This window comes from Mastomys coucha, unplaced genomic scaffold (assembly GCF_008632895.1).
Source record: "Mastomys coucha isolate ucsf_1 unplaced genomic scaffold, UCSF_Mcou_1 pScaffold16, whole genome shotgun sequence".
NCBI lineage: Eukaryota > Metazoa > Chordata > Mammalia > Rodentia > Muridae > Mastomys > Mastomys coucha.
The window spans coordinates 25,176,639-25,203,135 of record NW_022196898.1 but is presented as its reverse complement, the minus strand read 5'-3'; the positions used below and the strand labels follow the sequence as shown (position 1 = coordinate 25,203,135).

At 41.0% G+C, this 26,497-nt stretch overlaps 1 protein-coding gene across 2 annotated transcripts in view; it reads left to right on the top strand.

The window, feature by feature from the left end:
• Golim4 (golgi integral membrane protein 4) overlaps positions 1 to 26,497 on the top strand; it is a 78,800-nt gene that overhangs the window by 45,131 nt on the left and 7,172 nt on the right. The window contains exons 3-14 of one of the 2 annotated variants that reach the window (XM_031374114.1): positions 887 to 936; positions 2,742 to 2,795; positions 4,407 to 4,557; positions 7,434 to 7,516; positions 8,345 to 8,428; positions 12,879 to 13,043; positions 15,766 to 16,068; positions 17,116 to 17,369; positions 18,168 to 18,250; positions 19,564 to 19,673; positions 23,525 to 23,692; positions 24,026 to 24,094. In XM_031374114.1, coding sequence (XP_031229974.1) covers positions 887 to 936; positions 2,742 to 2,795; positions 4,407 to 4,557; positions 7,434 to 7,516; positions 8,345 to 8,428; positions 12,879 to 13,043; positions 15,766 to 16,068; positions 17,116 to 17,369; positions 18,168 to 18,250; positions 19,564 to 19,673; positions 23,525 to 23,692; positions 24,026 to 24,094 — 1,574 coding nt within the window. The remainder of the gene's footprint in view (positions 1 to 886; positions 937 to 2,741; positions 2,796 to 4,406; positions 4,558 to 7,433; positions 7,517 to 8,344; positions 8,429 to 12,878; positions 13,044 to 15,765; positions 16,069 to 17,115; positions 17,370 to 18,167; positions 18,251 to 19,563; positions 19,674 to 23,524; positions 23,693 to 24,025; positions 24,095 to 26,497) is intronic. The other variant, XM_031374115.1, reaches the window with a different exon arrangement.

The following is a 26,497-nucleotide window of genomic DNA, read 5'->3' as shown; positions in this document are numbered from 1 at the left end:
GTTTGGGGAAAACATACACTGTTTAGAACACGACACTGTTTATGTGCGTTTGTCTGTAACTTAGTGAGTTGACCCTCTACCTGGAATCCTTTGAATGAAGCAGGTGTTACTATAAGTTCATGAGAAATTTGGCTAGCACGTCTGTCCAGTTAGGAATTCCCACTTAACACAGGCAATCCTATCGAATTTTGTCAGAGCATTTGAAACAATGGTACACTCTAGCATCCAGCTACTGGAAGTTTTCTCCATCCTTAGTTCTTATTTACTCATGTTTCATGGTGAATCTTGGAATTTAAACCCTTGGCTCCTTTGGTGAGTGTGGGGGTGGGTGCTGGGTACTATGTAATACCCTCCTGACTCATAGGTTGAACAGACTTAAAACTTCTGAGAAATCCTTTCAGACTTGTCTTTGCCCCGTCTTCCACTGCAGAGTGATTTTATAGAGCCATCTAGTGGATAATAAAGTTTTCAGAGCATTGAAGATAGCTTAGATGGCTTGATCGTCTTTTCAGTTCCTGAAGAAATTTAGTGTGCCGTCCAGGGGTTAGCTGTTAATCATCCTTGTCTCAAATGCACCCTCTTCCCGTTTCAAAGGCAGATTTCACAGAGATATTGTAAGTGTGCTATTAGTCACTTGCCACGGATTCTGGTGAGGCAGGGTTCAAAGAGAGCAGGGAACGTGGAAAACTATAAGCTTTGTCACCTGTCTTCCAGAGATAAAATGATATATATAAATCACTAGGTATATTTATTTGAAAAAACTGTATCGTTTTCTGTAAGTCTGAGTAAAGTATAGCATTTTTTTCTCAGAGATGTTTAAAAGTTTTTAAATGGATTAACTTATACTTTAATACTTTAATACTTTCTCTATTTTTATCTTTCCTAGATTTCCTTGTTTATAAGTTAGAAGCACAAGAAACACTTAACAAAGGAAGGGTAAGGCTTTGTTCTGTTTTGGCTTTTATTTTGTTTTCATGAACTTTAAGGGAGATAAAAATATCACTGCAAAAATTTTTGCTCCACTTTTACTAGCATGGTAGGAGGGGACATACATTTTTGTTACAAAAAAATACCGAGAGGAAAACTTGTATGCATTGTTTATTTAATAAGTTTTAGATAAGGAAAGGTAAGCTTCCGTTCCTTGCTTCTTCACACTTGGCTGCTGCCTAGTGATAAATTGGGGTAGCATCTCTGTGTCACATGAGGTTTGTTTGGTTGCATTTGGATCTGGATTGCATTTTGAGACTGGTTCGTTTTGAGACTGGTTCTCTTGTGTATCTAAGAAGACCTCTGAATCATTGAGTAGTGGAGGATAACTTTGAATTCCTGATTCTCCTACCTTAACTTCCCTAATGCTGGGATTATAGGCCTGTGCTACTGTGTGTGCCAGCAGGGAAGCTCATGTTTATTCCCTTTTTTATTTGCTCATGGTGTCTCTTTTCTTTGGCATGAAAGACTTCTGTTTGCTTACAAAGTACTATCAAGGAGGAGAACTAACTGTCTTAGAGTTCACATTGCAGGAATATGAAAGATGAATTATGGACAGAATAGGCGGTGTTGGCATTTAAAAATATTTTAAAGGTAAAACTGGCTGGAGAAAAGCCAGTCTTTGTCTTACACTACAGAAATGTGTGAGTGTTGGTTGAATAAAACATTGCTGTTTAGTAATTTCAAAGCTGAGAAAAGACAATTCTTTGAATTGCCTGAAGGACAGTTTCAGCTTTCATCTCTAACTTGCTTTTAAAATCCCCAACCAGACCTGGGTGCATACAAATTGTGTATTTTGTAGTGTAGTTCCTTTATAAACTAAAAAGATAAAGAAAGAGTAAGGCAGGGGATGAATGATAAACCAGAGAAGTGTAGTTTAGTTTAGGAGCTATGAGAAGAAAACAGGAGTGCCCTTGTTTGGTGACAGAGCACAGTAGAGCAGTGCTGTGCAAAACCAGTCAGCCTAGAGAAGGGAGTGGCAGCCTAGGATGTTGGAACCTGGAGGACTGTCGGACAGCTGCTCCCTTAGATCTCAGGGATGCACTAGAGTGTGGGATCAGAAGAGAGACTTAAGCCCTCATCAGCTTAGATTCAAGCTGCATTTCTCCCTTTCATACTATGTAAAGTACTAATATTGGTTCTGAATTCTCACTGTGGTGGTCCAATGAAGATTATGAGAATACCCACTGAAGTGGAGGGAAGAGTAGCCTTTCCATTCCTCCCTTAAGACAGCCTGAACAGGTGAGGTCTACTCTTAACTGATGTATCTCCCACCCCTCCCACCTGTCCTGGGCACTAAACCCTGTATTAGTCATACACAGTGACTTTCAGAAGTTCATTGAGTGCCTGTGCCTCTAGGCTTCTTTGGATTATGAGAAACAAATCCAAACTATTTCTAAGCATCCTGTCAACCTATCATTTTATGATTCTGTGTCTAATCTCTTTATGACTCAGAGCTTAGGAACCCAGGAGAAAATTGAAGCCTCATTTCTGCTGTTAAGTAAGAAATGGGACTTCTTAGGGAGTGGCTTAGTGGTAGAGTGATTGCCTAGCATATGCAAGGTCCTGATCTCAGTCTCCAGGAGCGCTAAAGAAATAAAAGAAATGTCCCTAAAGACACGCTCTCTCTAACACAGAATTTATGTTAGCTTACAGACCCGAAAATGAAATTCTTTTATTAGGGAAGGAAGCTGTCCATAGCAAAAGAACCAGATCAACTATCTTTTATTAATTTCATTTTCTTTTATTTACAGCAAGATTCCAATAGCAGATATAGTGCACTGAATGTCCAACATCAGATGCTGAAAGTAAGTAACCTAAACTGACCTGTATGAATGAAGAAGGGAGCAGGTGATGTTTGAACTGGTTAGTGATGTTTAATATCATAAACGAGAAGGGTTAGATAAAGTTGACTTAGTGTATATTGTCATAGTTGTGTAAAAATTGTCAGTTGTTTTAGTACCTTGCATGATTATTACTTTTTTTTTTTTTTTTTTTTACAAAAATTTGGTTAATGTATTACCTATTTTTTAATATAGTAATTAGGCTCTCTGGTTACCTACTTTTAAAAATTTGTTCTCTTTGATGTCTTTAGAGTTTGTGGTTTGCTTAGTCTCTCACAGTGGTTTTTCCTTTATTTTACACAGACTGGACTGTGTAGAACTCAAAAGCTTTGTCTGTGTTACTAATGTCTGTCTAAGAGGTGTACTTTTAGCTACCAAAGAAAACAGCTTATATTTGTAATATTTTTCTTTCCTTGGGCCTTAGGAAAAACTCACTCTTAAGTGTCAAAGGAAGATCAAAACCACAAAAAGGAAAGTTAAGAGAATCATTGATTCTGTCCACCTGGCAGACAGGCACACAGTGTTCAGCACCATGTGCAAAGCCTCCCATGGTCTCTGCCCCACAGTAGTCCTGGGTGTCAGTCTTCTGCTTTCTAGCCATTCATATCAGCAGGGCACACACCCTTTGTTGACACTAGAACCTTTACCATCTTCAGGAGCGCACTACTTAAAGAAGGCCATCCTTCCACATAAGCGTTTGGAGATTGTGGAATTTAACTAACTGGTAATGATGGTGTAGAATTCTGATATGAAATCAAATAAATAAAAGTGAATTCTAGAAACACTTCATTACTTTCCCCAATGGTAAGATGATCCACTCTGCCTCTTTGCTACTGCAATCACTCTCAAACTGGGTCACTAGCTAACTGAAAAACCAAAGAAATGTTGAATAAAGTGGTCCTTCGTGGTAAATGGTCCTGCCTTTGAGTCTTTCTAAAATATCTCAAAGAGAATTGAATGCATATTGAACATAAACAGACTTTTTCTTGCCATTATTTCTTTGACATTGTAGTTAATATAACACCAGTGCTTTGTGTAGCTTTTATCTTGAATTCAGAAGAAGAAGCAGTCTAAAAGAATTGAAAGCATAGTGGTAGATATGTGATACTATATCATGAAGAGCCTTGAGCAGTTTCAGATTTAGGTAGCTTAGCTTATAGTTATCCTGGACCATCCCATGAATACTCTGAAGCCTTGATCTTGCTTGTTAACTAGAGAAAATACACAAAGTAGACAAGGCCAAATTTATTATTACCTCCTTTCTATGATAATTTGACTACAGGGAAACAGCCTCAGGTCTCCCCCCCCAACCCCCACCCCTTTTCCATAGCTTGGGCTAGCTTCTCACTCATAATGATGTTTAAAACCAAAAGGAGATTTACGTTTGAACTTGATCTAAAACTACTCAATTGAAGAGTAAAGGAAATGAAAGGGACAAACAAACGGAACCCAACCTCAAGAACTGAGCTTATTCTACCGTGCATTCTCACCTTCTGATAAGAGAAAGGCCACTTGGTGAAGACATAAATGCTGTGTGATGTAGAGAACATCTCTGCTCAAGTGTTCATCTTGCAGAGTCAGCATGAGGAGCTGAGGAAGCAGCACAGTGACCTGGAAGAGGAACATCGTAAGCAAGGGGAAGACTTCAGTAGAACGTTCAATGACCACAAGCAGAGATACTTGCAGCTTCAGCAAGAAAAGGAACAAGAACTTTCTAAGCTAAAAGGTATTGGATAGATCCAGAGATGTCATTGTATACCATTGCAACAGGAACACACACAAGTGCTATGACACTGACCTTCTTTATGGCCTTTAGGTTATTTAGTGTTTTTAACTTTAATAATCACACTGAATAGCAATCTCCCTTATGTATAACGCACTCGTTTTTTACTCTTTTAATTTTTGCTTTATATAAATGGTGTTTTGCCTGTACATATGCCTGTGCACCACGAGCATGCCTTGATTCTCTAGAGGCCCCAAAGGGGCATTAAACCCCCAGAACTGGAGTAAGACATGGTTGTGAGCTGCCTTGTGGGTGCTGGGAATTAAACCAGGATCCCCTGGTTAAGTGCTCTTAAATTCTAAACCAACTCCTTTTTAAAAATTATTTAAAGCAACATTCATATATAGTAAAATTTTAATTATATATATATATGAAATCAGAATTACAGAAAATAGGAGGACACAAATAAGTGATTTCTGACTACCAAGGTATTTCAACCTCAGAACTGACACCCAGGATAAAAGTGTAAATGCAGCATGCTTTAGAGAACTGGTCATTAGTAAGAAAAGGAATTACGCACATATACATAGAAGCACGCATGCACTCATGCACACACAACACTTAGAAGAGATAGAAAGCAAAACAGTCATACTTTTAGGAAATAACTTTTGGAAGAATTTCTTGAAGGGATTCGAAACACCTGAGTATAGAAAGTATAGAAAGTACCTTGATACCATGAAGGGCGCCTTACTTATGTTTGATTAGAATGGTTGTGTTACTGTAATAATTACTGTTAACTGTCAACTTGAACCAACTTAAACCCACCTGAAATGATCTCAATGAAGGATTGTCTGGCTTAGGTTGGTCTGGTCTGTGAGTATGCCTGTGATGTTTTTTTCATATTTGTGTTAGTTGACATGGGTTGGTCTAATTGTGGACAGCATCATTTCATTGACTGAGTCCTGGACTGAATGGAAATGGTTGGGAAAGCAGACAATAGGTGTCCCTCTCTAGTTTAGTCTTCACTATGGATGCTCTGGGACCAGATGTCTCACACACCTGCCACTGTGATTTCCCTAAGGGGAAGTTCTATGACCTGGCAGTGTGGTCTAAAGCACTTTCTCTCCCCCAAGTTGCTGTAGTGGGAGTGTTTTATCACAGCAATGGAAGTGGAAGTAAGACAGGACTCTAGATAAAAGACTTAGGCTTATAAAGTTAAAGCATTTTGTGATTGGTGAAGAGGCAGTGGTGGCTAGGGACCATAAGTGCAGGCAAGTTTTGGTAGCTTCATGTGGTACAAGAGAAGTATCTCGACCTCCCCATCTCCTAAGAAGGCCTGGAAACATATATAATTCTCTTCATCATTGTGAACAGAATAGCTGATGATACATTCCTATAATGTATTAGGATTATGTGAAACCCTTCCGCTGAATAGTTTTACTGAATTCTCATCACAAACCTGGAGGCAGGCAGGCCGGCAAGAGTCTTGCTTTACTTAGCATATGGAGATCTGGAGGCTGGTGAGAAAATCTTGCTGGCTGAAGTCCAGAGAACTCATAGAAACCACTGCCAATAAGTTTGCAAAGAAAAAGAATCAGGACTAGCTCACCAAAGTTAGATATTTCAAGTGTTTTTGTTAAAAAGCCTCCTGCAGCTGGGCGTATACAAAGGTCCTTGTAGGTGGCAATGGTGTATGTTTGGTGGCCTGTTTTGCCTTCTGAGATAATCAGCTATGACATAAAGGCCAGATGTTATTTTGTTCTTAACTTTCCCCCCAAGTGCAAGGATAAATCCTGTGCGCAGGCGTCCAGAAAGGGCAGTAAGGAAGTAAAACTGCACTGACGATGCTGAGAGAAAGGGACTGATTCTCTCTGATACTTACCTTCCCTGGAAAGAGGGAAGAGCCTTGCCTGCAGAGGTATCTCCATATGGAGACAGTTTACCTGGTGCAGCCCAGATTTAGTTAATGCCTGCTGTCCCAGCTCGTATATTAATTGTGCCTTGTTTCTTTCTCCCAATCACAGCCTCTTCCAAAATAAATTGTAAAATTACCAAGCCAGGACTTAGCTTCCCTTGTGCTATGTATCGCCATGCACTCATTGACCTCATAACGACAGATATTATTAGATCCGTTTTTAAACAGCAGTGAGTAAGTACTCAAAGATGGAAGGGGCTATATAGGCCCGTTTTTCAAAAGACCACCAAATCTATAAGTTTCAATCATATTTAGCATATAAAACATGTAATAATAGAGTTCCGGAAAGTAGAGGGATAGATCTAGAATTCACATGAGGAAGCTGGTACCTGAACAGTGAGGGGAGGTTGTGGGACTTCACTCTGACTCCACACTCTCAGGCTCTAACTCGAAGAAGACCTTCTCTGAGTCGAATTTAAATTAACCAAGAACTCATGGATAGGACTAAGAAAAAATTAGAGGTTATCATCAGATAAGTAGGGTTTCTTTTATTTCTAGTACCTTCTGAGAGGATGTAAAAGTTATTCATGCTGTGAGAAATAAAGTCTGTTCTATTCATAACTTCTTGTTTGTGAAGATCCTCAAATCTGAGACCATCTACTTTTTACATTCAAGCCCAAGGGATTGTTAATTAATAGAAATGTTTTATTTTAAACACCTGTGTGATTAAATTGTTGACTTAATAAGAAATGCATAGACTGTTTCCAGAGGCCAATGACCATGGCCATTTTGCAAGAGCCTTTGAACCCATGTTGTACACCTATATGATATAGTCTTTTGTTGACTTCCAATATTTTACTGTTAAGATTCATAATACATCTTGAAATAAGTTTTCAGGTTTCAAACAATAGCATACAAACTAGAGAGTTCTCAGTATTTATGTGTGGTTGTTCTTGTAAAACAGAAACTGTATATAATTTGAGAGAAGAGAATAGACAACTAAGAAAAGCACACCAAGACATTCACACACAGCTTCAAGATGTCAAGGTAAGATGAACCAGACACTTGGCTCTGGGGGGTTTGTCTCCTTCACTTTGCAGAATGGCTTCAGAAGTCATTCCTGGGAGCTGGAAAGATGGCTGAGAGACTGAGTGCCTGCTGCTGTTGCAGAGAAACCACATTTGGTTCACAACTCCAGGGAATCTAATGTCCGTGTCTGTCCTCTGTGGACACTGCACTTACATGCATACCCCATGACCAACACACACACACACACACACACACACACACACACACACACACACAATTAAAAAATAAAAGTAAAGATTTTTCTTTTCAAAAATTGAGTCCTTAATGGATCTGCTTTGCCAACGCATCACTGACATGGGCTTTGCATCCCGGAGTATACATGATACTTTTACCACTTTGATATCATAAGCTAAAGGTGTCCTGGGACATCTAAATATTTCTATCAATACTGAACTCACGCTTTCCAGGCAGAGGCAGGTGGATTTCTGGGTTCAAGGCTACAGAGTGAGTTCCAGGACAGCCAGGGCTACACAGAGAAACCCTATCTCAAAACAACCAAAAAAAAAAAAATACTGAACTCATTATGTTGTTGGCTAATTACACTGTAAGATGGTTTTTACTTACAGAGGCTAACTAGTAGTGAAAGGTTTATCCGGGTAGCAGGGCAGCAGTTTTGAGAGATTTTAGAATCCTCCATAAATCATACCTCTCTCCAGGCAATTTTGAACTTAACAAATGTTGCAATCGCTTCCATCGACTGAGCAAATAACATTTGGGTGGCCCCACCAAGGAGGTTTGTTTTGTGGCGTTAATTTAGCTCAACGTGTAAACTTCTTTTTTGTGTAGCAACAGCATAAGAATTTACTCTCCGAGCATGAACAGCTTGTAGTGACTTTGGAAGACCACAAGAGTGCACTGGCTGCTGCGCAGGTTAGGAGGGAGCAGCCTTTGTTGGGTCCTTTGAAGTCTGCTTACTATTTCTGAATCCCTTCATGCATGTTGTTTCTGACAACACAGTCTTCAGAGACTTATGACAGCACTCTTAATCCCTGGGGAAAATGCATGCTTTTCAAAAAGTCACCAAAGAGACTACTAAATAAACTCTTCATTGCTTATTATACATGACTGTATCTGCCTCTGCTACATCCTACATGAACGATTCTGACACTTAACTCACTCTGAATCCGGCCTTCTGAATCTCTCTGGCTTATGTCAACTCTTGGTACAGTAGGTGTAGGGCTTTGTGATGCTGACTCCCTTAATAAATTATTCCCAGACCTTGTCTTCTCTCTTTCCCTTATTCCCAGTATCCCAGCCTATGTGCATACTCCTTTTGGGATGAGGTTTCTATAGGGCTGTTCATACTACAGAAAAGCAGAAGGGTCACAGTGGAAAAGAAAATAAACATCATTTGTTCAGAGAATAGAATAGCCCCTGGAACAACACAGTCTCTTTGGTATATGTCTGTTAAATGAATAAACAATCAAATCCAAGCTGTGGAGGGCTTGGCAAGGTAATATCCAGATGAGTACTTTATAGCTGGAGAGCCAGAGGAATCGGACAGCCTGGCTTACTCAGTTTGGCTTCGAAAAATTACTAAAAGCTGCAATGCATTGGGCTCACGTCTATTTGCATCTCTTTCAATGACTTCTGTTTGCATTCAGGGCACTAGGCTGTTTGCCAATTTGTTTTTACATTATAAAAAATTCATTTGCATTGCAGTTTTCCAAGTGCATTTTTCATATTATATTTTTCTTTAATATTTTAAGTTACTCCTTGGTGGTTTCATACATATATGCAAAACAGGATGGTAGTCACCCAGCATTTCCCCCACAAATCCCTTGAGCCACCAACCAGTCCCCCTCCCAACTCCACTTCCCCTCTCCTTTTTCATTTTATCTCATCGCACCCAATTTGCTGCCTATGTGGACACAGGTGTGGGTCCATACACTGGAGCACTGGAAATCTAACTGTGCCCACAATCACAGAGAAGCATGATTATCCTTCTTTGGGCTGCCATTAACCACCCATATCCTTGGCTAGGGATAGGACCTTGTGAATTGTTCCTCCTTGGGGATCTTTGTCAATTGAGTGTCTGTCTATTTCTCTATTACCCATGGTTATTTTTACCTGTATATGAACGGATTTTTTCTAAGCACTGGTACATTCCAAATCTTAAGGTTTGCCAAGTGTTATTTTATGTGAGGTTCACACAGTAAAATGTGATAAAGCTGATTTGAACACTGCAATGCAACAGCCATGGATAATACAATCAGCAACAATTTGAAAATGCACGGAACTAGAATTAAAATCATTTCTTTAATGACCCCAACCAAGTCTGAAGTAGCACATTAGCAGTACTACTGAGCCAGCTTTTGAGGTTTCTGTCATTGTTATATGCATGGCTGTGTGCACATGTGTGTCAGTAGAAGCCAGAAGGTCAACCGCAAGGGTCACTCCTCAGGACATCCTCCACTTTGAGATAGTCCTTCATTGGTCTGGATCTCCCTGATTCCATTCGCCCCCAGGAATACACCTAGTTTCCCTTCTCCAGTCCTGGAAGTATTTTATAATAGAAAAAAAAAATAACCTACACAAAAAACTTATGTATCGTCTTCTATTTAATTATTTAGTATATTTAACAGCTGTGTAACCTTAAAACTATTTTGATTAAGAGGGTGATAAAAGGTCTGCCTTTTGAGAGAGGGGTTCTTTTGGTCCTAATATTTATTCTATAGCTAGTGCATCCCTTAATTACCTTAATTAGAGTTATATGTCTCTATTAATTTGGGCTGATTTAAACAAAATGCCATTGACTGGTGGCCTAGACACAACAAATCAGTCACAGTTCCAGAAGCTGGGAGTCCTAGATTGTGCTTCCTCTATTCAGATGCCTGTGAGCACTCACACCTGGCTTGGTGGCTCCTGGCTTCTTGTATTGTTGTGTTGTGGAAATAGACCAGGAATGCTCCTTGGTGTCCTGTTATCAGGGCTCTAGCTTCACTCATCAGGATTCTAGCCTTAGGGCTGAGTACCTTCTAATGCACCAACCTTTGATCTTTGGTTGGTATCAAAAAAAGTGATTAAATTTCAGATATTCAAATTTTGAAGAGTACACACATTAAGTAAATGACATCATATCACAACTGTATCCAAATCCCCAAGGGAGGGAAAAATTGCTGTTACTGGCAATACCTTATGCAAAATCCTCTTATGAGATTCTTTGTTATTGATGGTTCAGTGGGTAAAATGCTTGCCACATGAGCCTTTCAACCATACTCTGATCCCCAGAATCCACTAGAAGTGGAAGGAAAGTCCTCTGAAACCCACAATGGTGCTGAGGCATACAGTCATACACACACACACACACACACACACACACACACACACACACTTTGGCAGGCACTTTAAAATTTAATTTTAATTTAAAATACAAAGCAAAATGTTTTTTTTAAGTTATTTCTGGAGGGAGGGCATGGTCCCTACATATTTTAATATGACCTTTAATGTACACAGAACCACAGCTTGACTACCTACATGGATTGCATACCTTAGAGCAGCAGTTCTCAGCCTTTCTAACGCTGCTACACCTTAATGCATTTCCTCATGTTGTGGTGAACCCCAACTATAAAATTACTTTTGTTGCTACTTCATAATTTTAGTTTGTTGCTATAGTTATGATTTGTGGTGTAAACATCTGGTATGCAGATGGTCCTAGGGGTCACACCCCAAAGGGATCACAATACATGGTTTGAGAACCACTGCCTTAGAAGAAGAGAAAAAGAATGAATAGAATTGGGTCTTATATATCCCTCCACATAAGAGCATAGCTTTGTGGATATCATTTGTTTTTTTGTTTTGTTTTGTTTTGTTTTGTTGGGTTTTTTTTTTGTTGTTGTTATTTTCATTGTTTTTTTTTTCTTTTTTTGAGCTCCAAAGTTGAACACCAAATATGCTGATTAATTTCTGAAGTACATGCTACTGCCAGCTACGTGTTCCATTTGTATATAAACTATACGCAAGTACTCCTCTGATACATATTTAGCCAGCTAACACCCTCATTTTTTGAAAACTAGAAGAGATATAACAAAGCAGGGAAGATGGCTCAGTCATTGTAGTGCCTGCCATGGACTCATGAGGACCAGAATCTGGATTCCCAATCTCTACAAAAAAGGTCAGATATGGAGGAATAGACTTATCATCCCAACAATGAATGGGTTGGAGACAAGACAGGAGGATCCTTGAGCTCATTGGCCAGCCATCCTAGCTGAATCAGTGAGCTTCAGATTGATAAGAAGCCTTGTCTGGAAAAAAAAAAATAAAGATGAATAATGATAGAGAAAAGCCACTTGAAGTAGACCTTGGGCTTCCATATGCATGTGCGCACATGTGCACATACCCTGGATGTAGATCATATGTGGATACAACACCACACACATACCCACACATATTAAAAAGAAGAAGGTGTAAAAGAGTGCTTCTCTCCAGGCTTGGAAGTCCAGAGGGTCTATGTAAGTGTTTATTTACACAATAGTTCTGGTTTTAGAATAAGAGTGGCAGTGTACATGAAATGTGAACACTGATTTTGTTAAAGTTATTGGTGTATTTTCAACCTTTCTAGCTCCTTATTAAAAATGAAATGGCCCACTCCTATGTATCTCCCACATCAAATATACACCTTTGCATCTGTCTATACTAGTCTTAAACTCATACATACACAGCCTTTGTCGATTAAGCCAAAAGGGCATTAGGAATTGATGAATAAAAGCCCAGCTTCATTACTCTCTTGTTTTTACCACTCTCTGTTACCCCAGAGCACAGTATGGAAAGCAATCTAGAAAGTAGCAAGCATAGAACCATATTTGAACATAAATCACCTAAGGAGAAGAAGGTGAGGATACATAGATAGATAGATAGATAGATAGATAGATAGATAGGTAGGGTCATTGAAAGCTGTAACTCAGGACATACTTATTGTTAATGGGTCTCAATTTGAATAATTATGTAAGTCTTCAAGTAGGTTTTTAATGTGATAAAGCATTGATTACATAGGTGCCTTTTAATAATGATTATAATAGAATGATTGATCAAGTTCTTATTTTGTCTCATATAGCCTGGAAAACTAACACGTGTTAGATATTTTTTTAGTCTCTTAATTCTGATTCTAATTTGCATGTGCTCAGAAATGGTCAAGCATGTCCAAAGAGGCAGAGCTAATGCATGAAGACAATCTGCAACTTTGCTAACAAACTTAAGGTCAATGCTTTTCCTAGTCACCCAGTGAACCCAAAAGCCCATCTAATTAACCTATGAATATTCTCTTTTTTTTTCCTTTCCTCAAATTGCACAATTTTCTCCCAACTGTACAATTTACATGCAGACACAAGTTGCAGAATATAAACAACTGAAAGATACACTGAACAGGATTCCAAGCTTTCGAAATCCTGAACCAGCAGCTGAGCAGCAAAATGTCACCTTTCCCCATGGGACTCATGCTCCTCAAGGTTCCAATGTAAGAGAGAAGCTGACAGGAGAACTACAAGAGGTGAGAGGTTTGACCTGGGGCTTCCTGGGAGGTGAAATTCCTGGTGGAACGGTTCTGAGGGGAACTGTCCTCTGTGTGGCCCACTTTTCCAACCAAGTAGATTCCTAGAAGTTCTTAAACATTAGAATCCCCATTAGGGTATGTTAAAGAGCAGGCTTGTCAGCCACAGCTCCACTTGCCAATTCAGTTCATTTGAGATTTGGCCTGAGGTTTTGTATTTCTAACCAATTCAGCTAGTCTGGGAAACATGTTGATAATTAAAGCTGTAGCATTTGCTGGGAAGGAATTTTCTGGCTTTGTCTGTATCCATGTAAATTTACTTATATTAAAGGAGCTCTGGTATCTGAATATTTGAAGGTGAGATGTTTTTTTTTTTTTCTCCTTTGAATAGGTGAACAGGTTTTGAATAGCATGAATATATTATCTGGCAGCTCACTTCTGTATTAAAGCTAATCTAATAGAACTTAGTACACTTCTGGTCTCATATAGAGCACACCAAAATCATACTAAAATGAAGATGTACTTGAGTATGTTTCAAAAGTCTGGCCTTGCTTATTGTTAATTCTTACAAAGTTCCCTATTGTGGGTTGGTGAAATGGCTCAGCCAGTGAAGCCCCCTGGTCACCAGATTAATGGCCTGAGTTTAATTCACAGGACCCAAATGGAGGAAGGTAAAGAGTTGTCCTGTGATCTCCACAGGCATGCTGTAGCAGGTTTGCAATAAATGTTTGAGAAGTCTTGGCTGCAAGTGGCTAGCCATCTTGTGGGGATAATGAAGTCAACCTGAATAGAGTTCACAATATGAATGTTTCCAGCATGAACAGAACATCCCTTCAAGAACAGGCTTAGGCATTCTTACAATCCAGTTCTTTGGTGGGGATTTATATCCAGCTATTTCAATGTCACGATAGGAAAGCAGGCCTGTCATTTGATTCTATGCTCTGCTAGTCTGACTTCCAGCTCACTGGGTTCACTGTGTAATGATTGAGAGCTTGGTTTGCTCCAACTGTGAGTGGGAGATAGAAGTTATCTGCCCTAGCTTTCCTCCCAGAGACAGAGTGGGGATAAATGGGAGCTGTTTGAATGTCCTTAGAGCCCTTGAGGGAAACATTTTCTGCAAGGCAGTTTTATGGCAAACTTGCCAGAGGACTTCATCAAAGGTGCACCTCTAGAAGGGTTCAGATATTCAAGGGAGACCTTTTCTCCCTACTTCATGCTTTCCACTCTTGACTTTTACAAGAGTGATATTTCTATCCTTGCTAGCTTGAGAAGAGGGCTTCCTGCTTCAGTTTGTTGATGGTCTGGTCCCCTAGGCATTTAAATTATAGGAAATTAATCTGACCTGAAGAAGAGCGAAAAGGCAGTACAGAGCTTCCTATCAGTGCTTTCTTCCTCCAGGCCAGTGGAGATTAAGGAAAGGACGGGAACTTACAGAAAATATGGCTATGACTCAACAAACTGACAGATGATATTTTCAAAAACTTTTTATTTTCTTGATTTAGTTTTCTATTTTGCCATTGTTTATACTGTCAATATATAATATACCATACTTATAATAATATCACTTATAATCGTATTATGTTTAGTATAATAAATAGACTACCTTTGCTTTACAAAATGATGTAACATGATACATTAATATTTAACTGGGGCTGGGAAGGTGACTCAGTACAATTCCTGCCACAAACTGAGTTCAATCCCACATAAAAAGGCAAATTTTATGTGGCATGTGCCTATAATACTAGTGTTAGAGAAGCAGAGACAAGAAGAGCTAGGGGGGCTCACTGACCAGCCAGTCTAGTCTAATTCGTGATTCTGAGAATCCTAATGAGGGACCAGGTCTCAATTTAGAAGACAGAGGCTTCCTGAGAAACATGACCTGAGGTTGATGGTATGTTCCCATACACTCCCACATGCTTTCACATACTTCCATATGCTCACACATGCTCCCGTGTGCTTCCACATGCTCCCACACCCTCCCACACTTCCACACACTCCCACATGCTCCCACACAATCCCACATGCTTCCATATGCTTACCCATGCTCCCGTGTGCTCCCACATGTTCCCACATTCTCTCCCAACATACGCTCACAAGTCCACTGGCTGGCACAAACTGAAATGTCGTAACAAAGAACATTTTGTGACTTGTTTAGCTGAAACTATTTTAAACGAACATGGATGTCCATCAGTAGCGCAAGCCCCTTCTGCCTACTAGTAAAATGAAGCTGGTGGGAATCCACCCCAGCCATTTGTTCTTCAACTGAATTTTAAAGCCTACCCCAGACCTTGCAAATATCTGTTGAGAGGAAAACTGACCTTGAAGTAGCTTTCATAAGCATGAGGATTGGAGATCTCTGATTTTTATTATTTTATTGGTTTATTTCCTTTCTAGGCTAAGCAGAGCTGGAGTCGGATTGCCTTTGAGGGAAATGTTCTCCTAATGCATGGTTACTGATAGGCTTCAGGTTCCTGGTCTCTGAGCATTCTCTGAGATAAAACTTTGCCTAGATTATTTCTGTCTTGGGGTGAGATGACACAGTGAGAACGAAATAGCTCCCTCACACCTCTTTTCCTTTTTAGTCATAGCTGTATATATTTCTAGACTCCAGGATTTTGCTTATGCTGTAGCCTTCTAGATGAGGTAATAGAAGCATAATGTCACCACCTTTGAAATAGAAAAGTGTCATTTCTTGTGATGTGCTTCTCTTGGAAATAACTAGGTGCAGCCAAACCATGAAGCAGTGCCTAGAAGAACAGAAGAGAGAGCTCTGCCTTCCATGCAGAAGGATGCAGGATTCCAGGCTCTACAAGAGCAGAATCAAGTAGAACCCAGAGAGCCAGAGGAGCATCAAGTGGAAGAGGAGCACAGGAAGGCACTGGAAGAGGAGGAGATGGAGCAGGTGGGACAGGCAGAGCATCTGGAGGAAGAACACGACCCATCACCAGAGGAGCAAGATCGAGAGTGGCGGGATCAGCAGGGACAGAATGCAGCCCACCTTCTGGATGGCCGCCCTCAAGCTGAGGTGCATGGGTGCTCACTGGATGTTCTCTCTGATGGGGAATTTGGCTTGAGTTTTAAATAATAACAAAATAATAATAATAATAATAATAATAATAATAATAATAATAATAATGGGGCTGTGGAGATAGTCAGTGAAGGACGAGCTTGAGGACCTCAGTTTGATCCCAGATTCTGTGTAAAAAGCTGGGTGTGGTGATGGGTTCCTGTAGTCCTTCACTGGGGGAAATAGACAGACAGGTCCCTGGAGCGCGCCAGCCAGCCAGCCTGACAAGAAAGCCCAAGTTTCAGAGAGAGAGAGAGAGAGAGAGAGAGAGAGAGAAAGAGGGACCCTTAAAAGTAAGGTGAATAGTACTTAAAGAAGGGCACAAGGTAAACACACACACACACACACACACACACACACACACACATGCACACAGTCTTCCTCTCTCTTTTCCCCTTGCTCTCTCCTTGTCTTTGTCTCTCTCTCTCCTCTCTGTTTTTCTTTCTCTCTCTTCCTCTCTCTGTCTCTGTCTCTCTGTCTCTGTCTGTCTCTCCCTCCCTCCCTCCCTCCCTCTCTCTGTCTTTGTCCCTGTATCTCTCTTCTCCACTGCCTTACCAGTATAAGCTGAGATTTGACATTTTCTTTAGCCTGAGACTGACATACATTTTTGGAGTTAATTAGCATCCTTGGCCCTTTAACTCTTCCTAGACAAAAACCCTTAGCCTCACAAATTGTGGTGTTAGTGTGGGGTTACCAGCTTGACTCAGAACCTAAAAATGTAAATTTAATTAAGGTTAGAACTGATTAATTGTGTGGTGCTCTGTAGCATTGGATTGAGAACACACTGCAAGGCTACCTTCCAGCTGAGAGGTCCAGAAGACAGCCAAGCCCACTCAGAGAAAGCTGGAAATTACAAGTTCATGGGCTTTATGTGCAATCGCCACTTACCTACTGTGAAGTGCCAGGAAGCCTATCCTGCCTCCTAAGTTTGTTCTGTCAAGCAAATGAAGTGCATGCAGAGGGTCTAACTCTTCTAGCTCAGCATGAACCCCCTTTTTATCCTAGGTGGAGCATTTGACCAAGGCAGCTACAGACTTCCGATCACCATATGAGGAACAGTTGGAACAGCAGAGGGTGGCAGCAAGAAGAGACGAGGAAGCCCAGCGGCTGAGAGAACATCAGGAAGCCTTGCATCAGCAGAGGCTCCATGGACAGTTGCTAAGGCAACAGCAGCAGCAGCAGTTCCTGGCCAGAGAGATAGCTCAGCAGAAGCAGGCAGACCATGAGAATGGCCAACAGCAGCACCAGGACCACTTAAGGTAGCTTGTCCCTTCCCCTGGTGGGTGTAGACAGTCCTTCCTCTGCTGTCAAATCAGCATTGTGTACGTGTAGTATATAGCAAGAGGACACACTTACATTGCTCATGAAGACAAGATAGAAAAAAAAATTAGGGAATTAAACGCTAGAGACTTAATTTTACTCATAATTTTTTTCTGCCTAATCATGATAGTTATCAGTTGAGAAGAGAGCTTGGTGATAAAGGGAACATCACACAAACATTATGACTTACGTTCGTATCCCCAGAATCTATGTCAATCTAAGTATAGTTTCATACAGTCTGTAATTCTGGGCTAGTTCATCAGCATGGGATATGGAGACAAGGAGAATCTCTGCAAGTTTTCAGCCAATCAGTGTGGAGTATGTGAGAGCAAACAACAAATGTCAGGCTCTGATTCAAACAAGATGAAGGCAAGGACAATATGCAGGGTTGTCCTCCAACCCTGTGGTGTGTGCTGCTGCATGTTGGTGCACCCCTCCCAAAACTTACGCACACACACATTGCATGCTCCTGCAAAATAAAAGCAAGCAATCTCAAAGCAGCCTAACAGCCTCCGTTCTAACTTTATTCCACGAGGAATAACAACTTACTACTGAAAGGCAGGCTTTGGAAATATATCTGATATCACTATTACACTTTATTGTATGTCTAAATCTCAGAAACAAGTTATGGCTTATTCTGAAAGTTGAAATCTTTATTTATCCCTGTCTTGATAGAGAAATGACCTTGGTCAAACTGTGCCGGCTGATTTTTATCTCTGAATTTGGGCCCCTGACAGGCAGCAAGCGCATTACAATGCTGTGGAGAATGACATCGCACAGGGAGCCGAGGACCAGGGGATCCCTGAAGAAGAGGGAGGTGGTAAGATTCCTTAGATGATGATTCTTCAATCAAGCTACTTGGTCATATCACTCCATAGGAAGGAGCGCATTCTGTAGCTCTAGCAGGCCGTGTCCCCGAGTAAATGCAGAGGACACCTCTGACTCATGCTAATAATACTCTTGCCACACTTGGTCTAAGTGCTGGCAAAAGTACATACCGCTACTGAAACCTGGCCAAGATGGTGACTCTTTCCTACATCTCTGTCCCTTCTGTTGAATCTCCTTGTGTGCTTAATAGTTGTTTCTGACAACCTAGCTTAGGATTGGTATTCTTTAGGAAGCTTCCATATTTTCTGCTTAGCTTGGAGATCTCGTACCCTTGTTTATGTACATGATAAACATCTAGGATGAAATTTGTCAAATTCAGCTTCCTGTAGTGATAGAGCTTAAGGTAACTCTTCTTGGTACCACTGAGTCTTACGAGTGTTTGATTTTTCTAGAAAGTATCCAACAAAAAGCAAAGGCGTATGCTCCACCGGCAGCCGGTTGTGGTATTTTATAACCCTAGGAGTCAGGAAATTGTTACATTTATGTCCCCCCCATGGGTCACTTTAACTTCTTCCACTTGTTCATAAGACTAAGAGCTATTTGCTCCCTTCTTATTTAATAGGTCCCTCTGAGCACTTGTAGCTTGCCAGCAGGCTCCCTACTTCTTTATTGTCTGCAAACTAAATACGTCTCTGTATATTTAACCTTCCATCTTCCCTCTTACTTTTCGAAGGATTTACAGTTCTCGTGAGCTCTTAGAGTTCTGTTAATCTAAATACATTTTCCCCCTCAAAGACTAGCAAGTAAACTCTTGCTAAGCAATCTAAGCACAGGATGTGTTTTCTGGCAGCATTCTGTCTGCTTTTGAGTTCACAGTTGTACTTGTCCCCTTTGAAATGTCCTAATGGAAAACTCTCACTTTTCCTGACGTTCAACAACAACAACAAAAAAAATTAATTATGTCAGGTTTCTTTTATTATGCATGTCTCAGTTATTGTTTTCATATCTGGTGGGGAAAAGCCAGCCTCTGCTATAAATACTCCTTAAGAGTATTAGAATTAGTATCTCTCCTTAAGAGAGATAGAATGGTACATTTTAGCCATCCTTTTGACATGCAGAAAAAGGACAGAACTCTTGAGGAAAACAACAGCAACAACAACAACAAACAAAAACAACCAAAACAGAGATGTGTCAGTACCGGAGATGGAGATGAGCTAGACACGCTGTAGGCTGCTTTTTGAGAGGAAAGATCCTGCCCAGGCCAATTCATGCAGGACTGATTTTATGCTTCTTTTGCTTGGTTAGCCTATGAAAGAGATAACCAACGCCAAGATGAGGCTGAAGGAGACCCAGGCAACAGACAGGAACTTCATGAACCAGGACATGAAGAAGGCGACCCTGAAGCTGAAGCAGACGTAAGTGTCCTCCTCTGGTCCCAGCAGGCAGGATGAAAAAGAGAACATGTGTTTGACTAAAGTTTCTAGTTCCAGATGTGCTTTTTCATCAGCCTGAGGAAGGCATCTTATGTAACTATATAGGCACAAATCAAAAGTGTTTAAGTGCAAACTATTACAAGGTGAGGTGTTGGGGATGGCAGAGTCCCTGCAGGAATCACTTAGCAAAGAAACAACCACCAAGAAATGAAAATGGAAATGTGGTACAGTCAGCCTTGGCCAGTCAGACTAGATCAAAACTTCTAGAGAATTCTTATACATTTTAACACAGTAGAACTTTGGTGTGTGGTTGGGGGAAATCTCCATGTGACAATTCTCATAACCAAGTTTCAACAATGGCTACATTGAAATTCCCTTGGATAATATACTGCTATAGCAAAGGACCTGAGACCTTTATCATAAGAATGAGTTGTACTGACTGGGAAACAGTGCTCAGGGCTCAAATCTAGAGAGGAAAAATTTGTAGTAAGCAGAAGGATGAATTCTGTTGATGGAGGATGCAAAGTACATGCTGATAAATATTCTCTGAAAGTACGTGCTGATAAACATTCTCTGCTGGTGAAATAAGCCAATCCAAGCCAAATTAAAGGATAGAAAGGCATGGTTATTGAGGAACTGGTCTCTGGCAGGTTCATTGGTTCCAACCAACCAGGCCAGGGAAGTTGCCATGAGGAGGAGGACAAAGAAGAGGGGGAACAGAAAGAGCATGTGCACACAGAGAGAAAATGTAGACAGAGGGACAAAGAAAAGAGGAGCCAAAATGTATAGATTATAAAGGGAAGAGCTTCTGAGGGGAGGGGAAGCCCAGCTCCTGAGCTGAAAGTTCAGGCTAGAGGCAGGATATGCCAGCCGTGCCCTGTCATAGGTCAAGACTGTAGGATGCTGGGAGAACCTGGAAACTGTATTTACTTTCAGTATATAAAATATATACCTAGCCTTTGGGTCTGAATCCCAACACATGCATCCTCTTAAGGATGAGTTCTATTCACTGAAAGACAAAGCTCAGGATTAGGGCCTAAATAATTCTTAGGATTTGGGAGAAATTCAGGTGGAGGCTGATTCCTACTAGAATAGCAAAGGATAACCAGGTTGAGCATATCACTCCAGCATTCCAGTCAAGCCATTCCACTTTTCCTTCCATTGAAGAGAGCAGGCCTGTGTAGTTAACAATTCTGGTTTCCCCATGATTATTCTGGACTGTGCTTTCTACAGTGGGTGTGTGTGAGGAGATGGACTGGAGGTTGTCCTCAGGACTAAAAAGAAGATTAACTTTGGCATCTTTTAGACTGATTAAGCTTTAGCTTAGAAGAACAAAATCAAGAAGTGTTGAAAAATACAGTGACTCTTCAAGAGAGAGGAGAGAGAAAGCCGACAAAGAGCTTGGAAAGGGGATGGGAAGAGACTTCCTGTTTGCTAGGCAGGTTGTGTGGTCTGTTGGATTGTCAAGTGTGTCATGTGACTTTGTCCCATGCTTTTGATCACCCTAATAACAATGAATAAGGATGTGTGGCTGCAGGTTTGAAAAGATGACATCAGGTGCCAAGACGGTATGCACAATTATGCAGATGCCAGGATAGTCTTTGTGTTGACTGAAAACAAGACCCTCACCTTTCTGGTTGGGCAGTCTAGGTCCTTAGCCCTATGCAGGGGAAATGCAAACACTTGTAGAATGGATGCAATCCTGGGTTTTGTGTAGATGAAGTTTACAGTCTACTTTCTCTCTCTTATCATATACTGCTAATAAATAAATCAGTACACATGTTGGGATGGCATTCAGTCCCTGAGTTCTATATACATTGATCTAGAAATTCTTCTGATTATTGGTCCCAGCATGTTTCAGTAGTGGCTTGGAGCACCTTGATGCTGATGGCTTTTCTACTTAGCTTTCAGAATGCCTTCTTTTTTTTTGTTTACCCCTCTCTGTAATGACCTTTAGGAAAATATGCAGCTTGGAACCTAGCTCTGAACTATTTCCAATAATGGAAGTAGAAACATATGGAGGAATGAGAACTGTCCCTTGAGAACAAGAAGAGCCAGAGCAGAAAAACCTAGAAGTGTGTAAGAGGAGATGAAGGCTGCCAGTGGGGACAGGGTGGGTCTGACAAGCACTTAGGTTTAGGATCTGCTTCCTGGCAGATCCTCCCAGCATCTTTTTGCTCATTCTACTCAATGCACTAGAAAAGGCTGAGGCCTTTTACCTGTCTTCTTTTAACTAGAGATTATGAATTACTTCTGATTCAATTCGGTAGTCAATATTTTCTTTGATGAAGTTTTTTTCTTCTTGTAACCCCCTTAATTGTTGCTTGGTTGGAGTTGGGGCTAGCCTTTGCATTTTTAATGAACTTAAAAAATATTTAGCATTTTTTTTCTGCTCAGAGTGTGTTACACTTTTTTCTCCATCCTTCTCACAAATGATGAATAATTCATACAAGAAAGTCTATAAAACAAGAGATTGTAGAGTAATTGGAATTGGATGTGAAGGTGATGACTTATCATTTATATTGAGCGCAGTGTCATTTGCACTTGAAGCTTCAGGCCAGGGCTGTGCAGTAATAAGCCATCTGACACGGCAGGGAGCTCTTGACCATGGTCAAGTGGCTCAGTGAATGGTAGAAAGAGCCCCTTGTCTGCCCAATGTTGAGAGACTCAATCCTACTCTATGGCCTCGGCATCTCACGGAGAGCAATTCCCACTTCAGTCGGTGTCCCAAGGCTTACCAAAGGATTGGGGACACCCATAAGAAGCAGAGGTTTATCTGCCCATCTCAGGATCTTTTTGAGGATAGGTATTATTTAGCCAATGTCCTGGGTGCTTAAATGGATAACTGAAGTAAATGTGAAGCCAACACAATTACTGAGAACTCCTGTGGAAATATCTTAGTGAGGTATTGTCTGATTTTTTTTTCCTATCCCTTTCTAGAGCAATATCATTCTTCTTCACAGTAGCTCTAGTTGATAAAGAAATTTGACCATACTACAAAAGGACCATTTATTCTTGCATATGGGCTTTCTTTCCCATCAACTACTCTCTGCCTATTTACATGTTAAGAATTTCTTTCAGAGGCCAAAGATACCTCAGTTAGTAAAGTGCTTGCTGCACAAGCATGGACATGCTCAGCCTCCAGCACCCACATAGAAAGTCAGAGGTGGCTCATGCTTACAGGCCCAGTCCTGGGGAGCTGGTAATTGGATACCAAGGGCTTGATAACAAGCCAGTCTAGCTTAATGGATGGGCCTCATGTCTCATTGTAAGATATATCCTACCTAAAAATACAATGTCAACCTTGTGAGGAGTGACACCTGAAGTTGACTTCTGGCCTCTATACTGACTCATTCCCAGGCAGGTACGTATATATGTAAGTGCTCACACTTGCAAGCAACACACATACACCTCTCTCACACACACATTTCTCGAAAAGGGAGTTTGTATGCATGTCAGTATATCAGAAAAAAAGAGTTATTTGCCCATCTAACTCTCTCAGTTTGATTCTTACTTATTTATTTTTTTTCTCCATTTGACCCTGTGACTTCTCTTACTGGTTGGCTATGTGGAGGTGCTTGCCTCACTCCCTGCCAGAATTTTATGGAATCACTTGCACAAATGCAGTACTATGTGTACCTCCTCAATCGTTCTGCTTCCTGAAACACTGACAAAACAAAAGTTGGGAGAGATTTTGCAAGTCCTAGGAAAGATTGATCTGAACAGTCCCATGAAGGACAATTTCATTTTCCACCAGTGTATGACCTTTCCAGGGAAGTTAAACTTGAGCCTCAGTTCTGAAGTGCTGCTTGCCTTTTATGAACATTTTGCAGAGGGCAGCTGTGGAGGATATAAACCCAGCAGACGACCCCAACAATCAAGGCGAAGATGAATTTGAGGAAGCCGAGCAAGTGAGAGAAGAAAATTTGCCAGAGGAAAGTGAAGAGCAAAAACAAAGCGAAGCAAAGCAAAGGAATGTAGAAATGGATGAGCACTTGGTGGTAAGATAACGCCTGGTGTGAAAAGTGGGTTCAACCTGAGCATTTTAGGAAATGCCCAGTTTATGGGGAAGGCAAATGCTTATGTGAGATAGAGAAAATTTGCCACTTCAGCAAGTCTTAGACCCTCATGTGAGTTGTTATGCTTATAATCCCAGAGCCAGGCAAGGGATGACCCACCTTCAATGTTTGAGAAATGAACATTCAGCATTTTCCGCTACTGAGGCACTTTTGCAAGTGCACTTTTTATCATGGTATACTCATTCTTTCACTCAGCATCCTGTGAGACAATTCTCCACAGTACAGTAACATGAGCCTCTCCTTTTGTTTCAACAGATGGCCGGGAATCCAGACCAGCAGGAGGATAATGTTGATGAGCAATACCAGGAAGAAGGAGAGGAAGAGGTATAAGATGCGTGGGACAGAGCACACTGGGCATGCTACCCTCAAATAAATCTCGGTTCTGTAGACTTTGACATTCATACTTAAATGGAATGAGAAACGGGTGGGAGCTTGAAGACGATGCAGATCATGGCAGTTGAAGGACTTAAGATAAACCAGAGTAATCCTCAAATTTGCAATCAAGAAGAGCTGTGGCAGATCGAAATGTATGTGGTCTTTCTGAGAGTATCCACACATCCATTTTTCTCTCATCAAAGAGAGAACAAGGCTCTTCATGTCCAGGAAGTATGGACTGACTCCTAGAGCTTTCTCTGTGGAATCTTCCCTACACCTGTCACTGAAATAGCCTACTGTGAAAGTAACTTTTATTCACCTGATGTATTTGTCATCTTGGAGGCTTATTGTTGAATAAGCTCACCCTTCCTAGTTCTTTCTGAAAGCTGGCTGGCTGGCTCGTTCAACTCAGCTGTTCTGGCTCAAGTTCCTCTCCCAGCTGACTGATTCATATTGGTTTCTCTCAGCTTCTGACTGAATTTCTCTGCTTGGCTTCAAATTAACTCTGGCAATTTGTCCTAATCTTCTGGCTCCTTCTTATTCTCTGGCTTCGACTGCTTCTCCTGACCTGCATGGACTCATGAACAAACCCAGCTCCACTGCACTGCACTCACTGTACTGACTCCCAACTGGCTCAACTCCAGATGCACTTGAACTCTCTCTCCCTGCGTTGCTCTTAAATACCATTTCTCCTGACAGTTGGGCACATCCTAGGTCTGACTCATTCTGCCAAATCTTTCTCTGATTTCTCTCTCTGACCTTCAGTTAGGCATCACTTTCCAACATGACTGCTTCGTTCTATAAACTAATTTTACCTTAAAGGTGTATGCTAAGGATGTATCTGTAGGTCAGCCAGAAGAATGAAAGGTATGTGGCACGTCTTCATTCCAGTTGGTTCACACAGTAGGTCTTTGGATGTGATTCCTTGCCAGAGTAGCTATGTTGCTGGACTAAAATTGGTCTACACTCCACGGAGTGAACTGTAAACCCATCTAATTCACTGCAAATATTTCTAGAGATGTTCCAGTCTTTCATTCTCATATGAATGAATATCAGTCTCTTCCCTCCTATGAATGCAACTTCTTAATTAACCTTATTAATGAGGGTCACCTGGCAAGTGAGAGGCCTTGCCTTCAGTCTCTAGCACACCTTCTGCACCAAAAGGAAAAGAAAAGAGGAGGTAAAAATGGAATGGACTGGGATTCCTTTGAGCAAGATGCATTTTGATCTAATTTTTAATACTAAATTTTAATCTTCTTTCCATTGTAAACTTTTGTCATATTATCACTAATGAATCTTATAGAAAACCTATCATAGTATCTCATTCCTGTGATTAGATAGCTGGTGTGTTCAGCATGTAAGAGCCTGTGTGCTGCAGTTGTCTCTTGAGTGAACTCCTGTAAGTGAGCGTGTCTTAGTTAGCATTTTTATTGCGGTGAAGAGACACCCTGACCACAGCAACTCTTACAGAGGAAAACATTTAACTGGGGCTGGCTTACAGTTCTGAAGTTTAATCCATTCTTCAGAGCAGGAAGCATAGACGTATGCAGTCAGACCTAGTGCTAGAGAGGCAGCCGAGAGCTCGGCATCTGGATCTGAAGGCATCAGGAGGAGAGAGTACGCCACTGGGTCTGGCTTGAGCTGCTGAAGCCTCAAAGCCTAGGTATGGCTAGTGATAGTCTTCCTCCAATAATGCCACACTTAAGTCCAAAACGGCTACATGTCTTCATCCTTTCATAGCGTGGCATTCCCTATCAGCCTTTGGCAGCCATTTTATTCAAACTACCACAGGGTGTATGGTTTATATCAGGCCAAAACCCCCACACTTACTCTCTTTGTAGATAAGTCAGTATTTCCCAAGTTAAAGTCCTAAGAGCCACTTCATAACTAGTATCTTGCAAACATACAGCTTTCTCCCTGAAGGAAGGGGCACATGGGAAGGTAGGCATATGACCATCCAAAGATAGGCCCCGGAGAAGAGAGCAAGTTCAGAGAGCTGTGCTCTGATCCAGCACACTCAGCTGCCTTTCCGAGTCTCTGCCTCATTCTTCCTGCCTCTGTCAGCATTTTTAGAGCTGGTGCTAAAACTTGTGCTTTTCCCAAGAAAAGAGAAAAATCATGCAGCTCTTTATGACACTGCCATGTTCTGTGAAACAGGCTTGAGCTTAGTTTTCTGTCCTGTTTCCCCTCCTGCTGTTTGTCTTCAGGAAGACCCAGAGATCTTTCCAGGAACAGTGCTGAGAAAAGAGCATCCTTGAATATTAAGACATTTGCTGGAGAGAGCGATTCATCAGGACTGCTCCTGTAACAGGATGTCTAGACTAATGGTCCTTTGTTTCCTTATGTCAAATG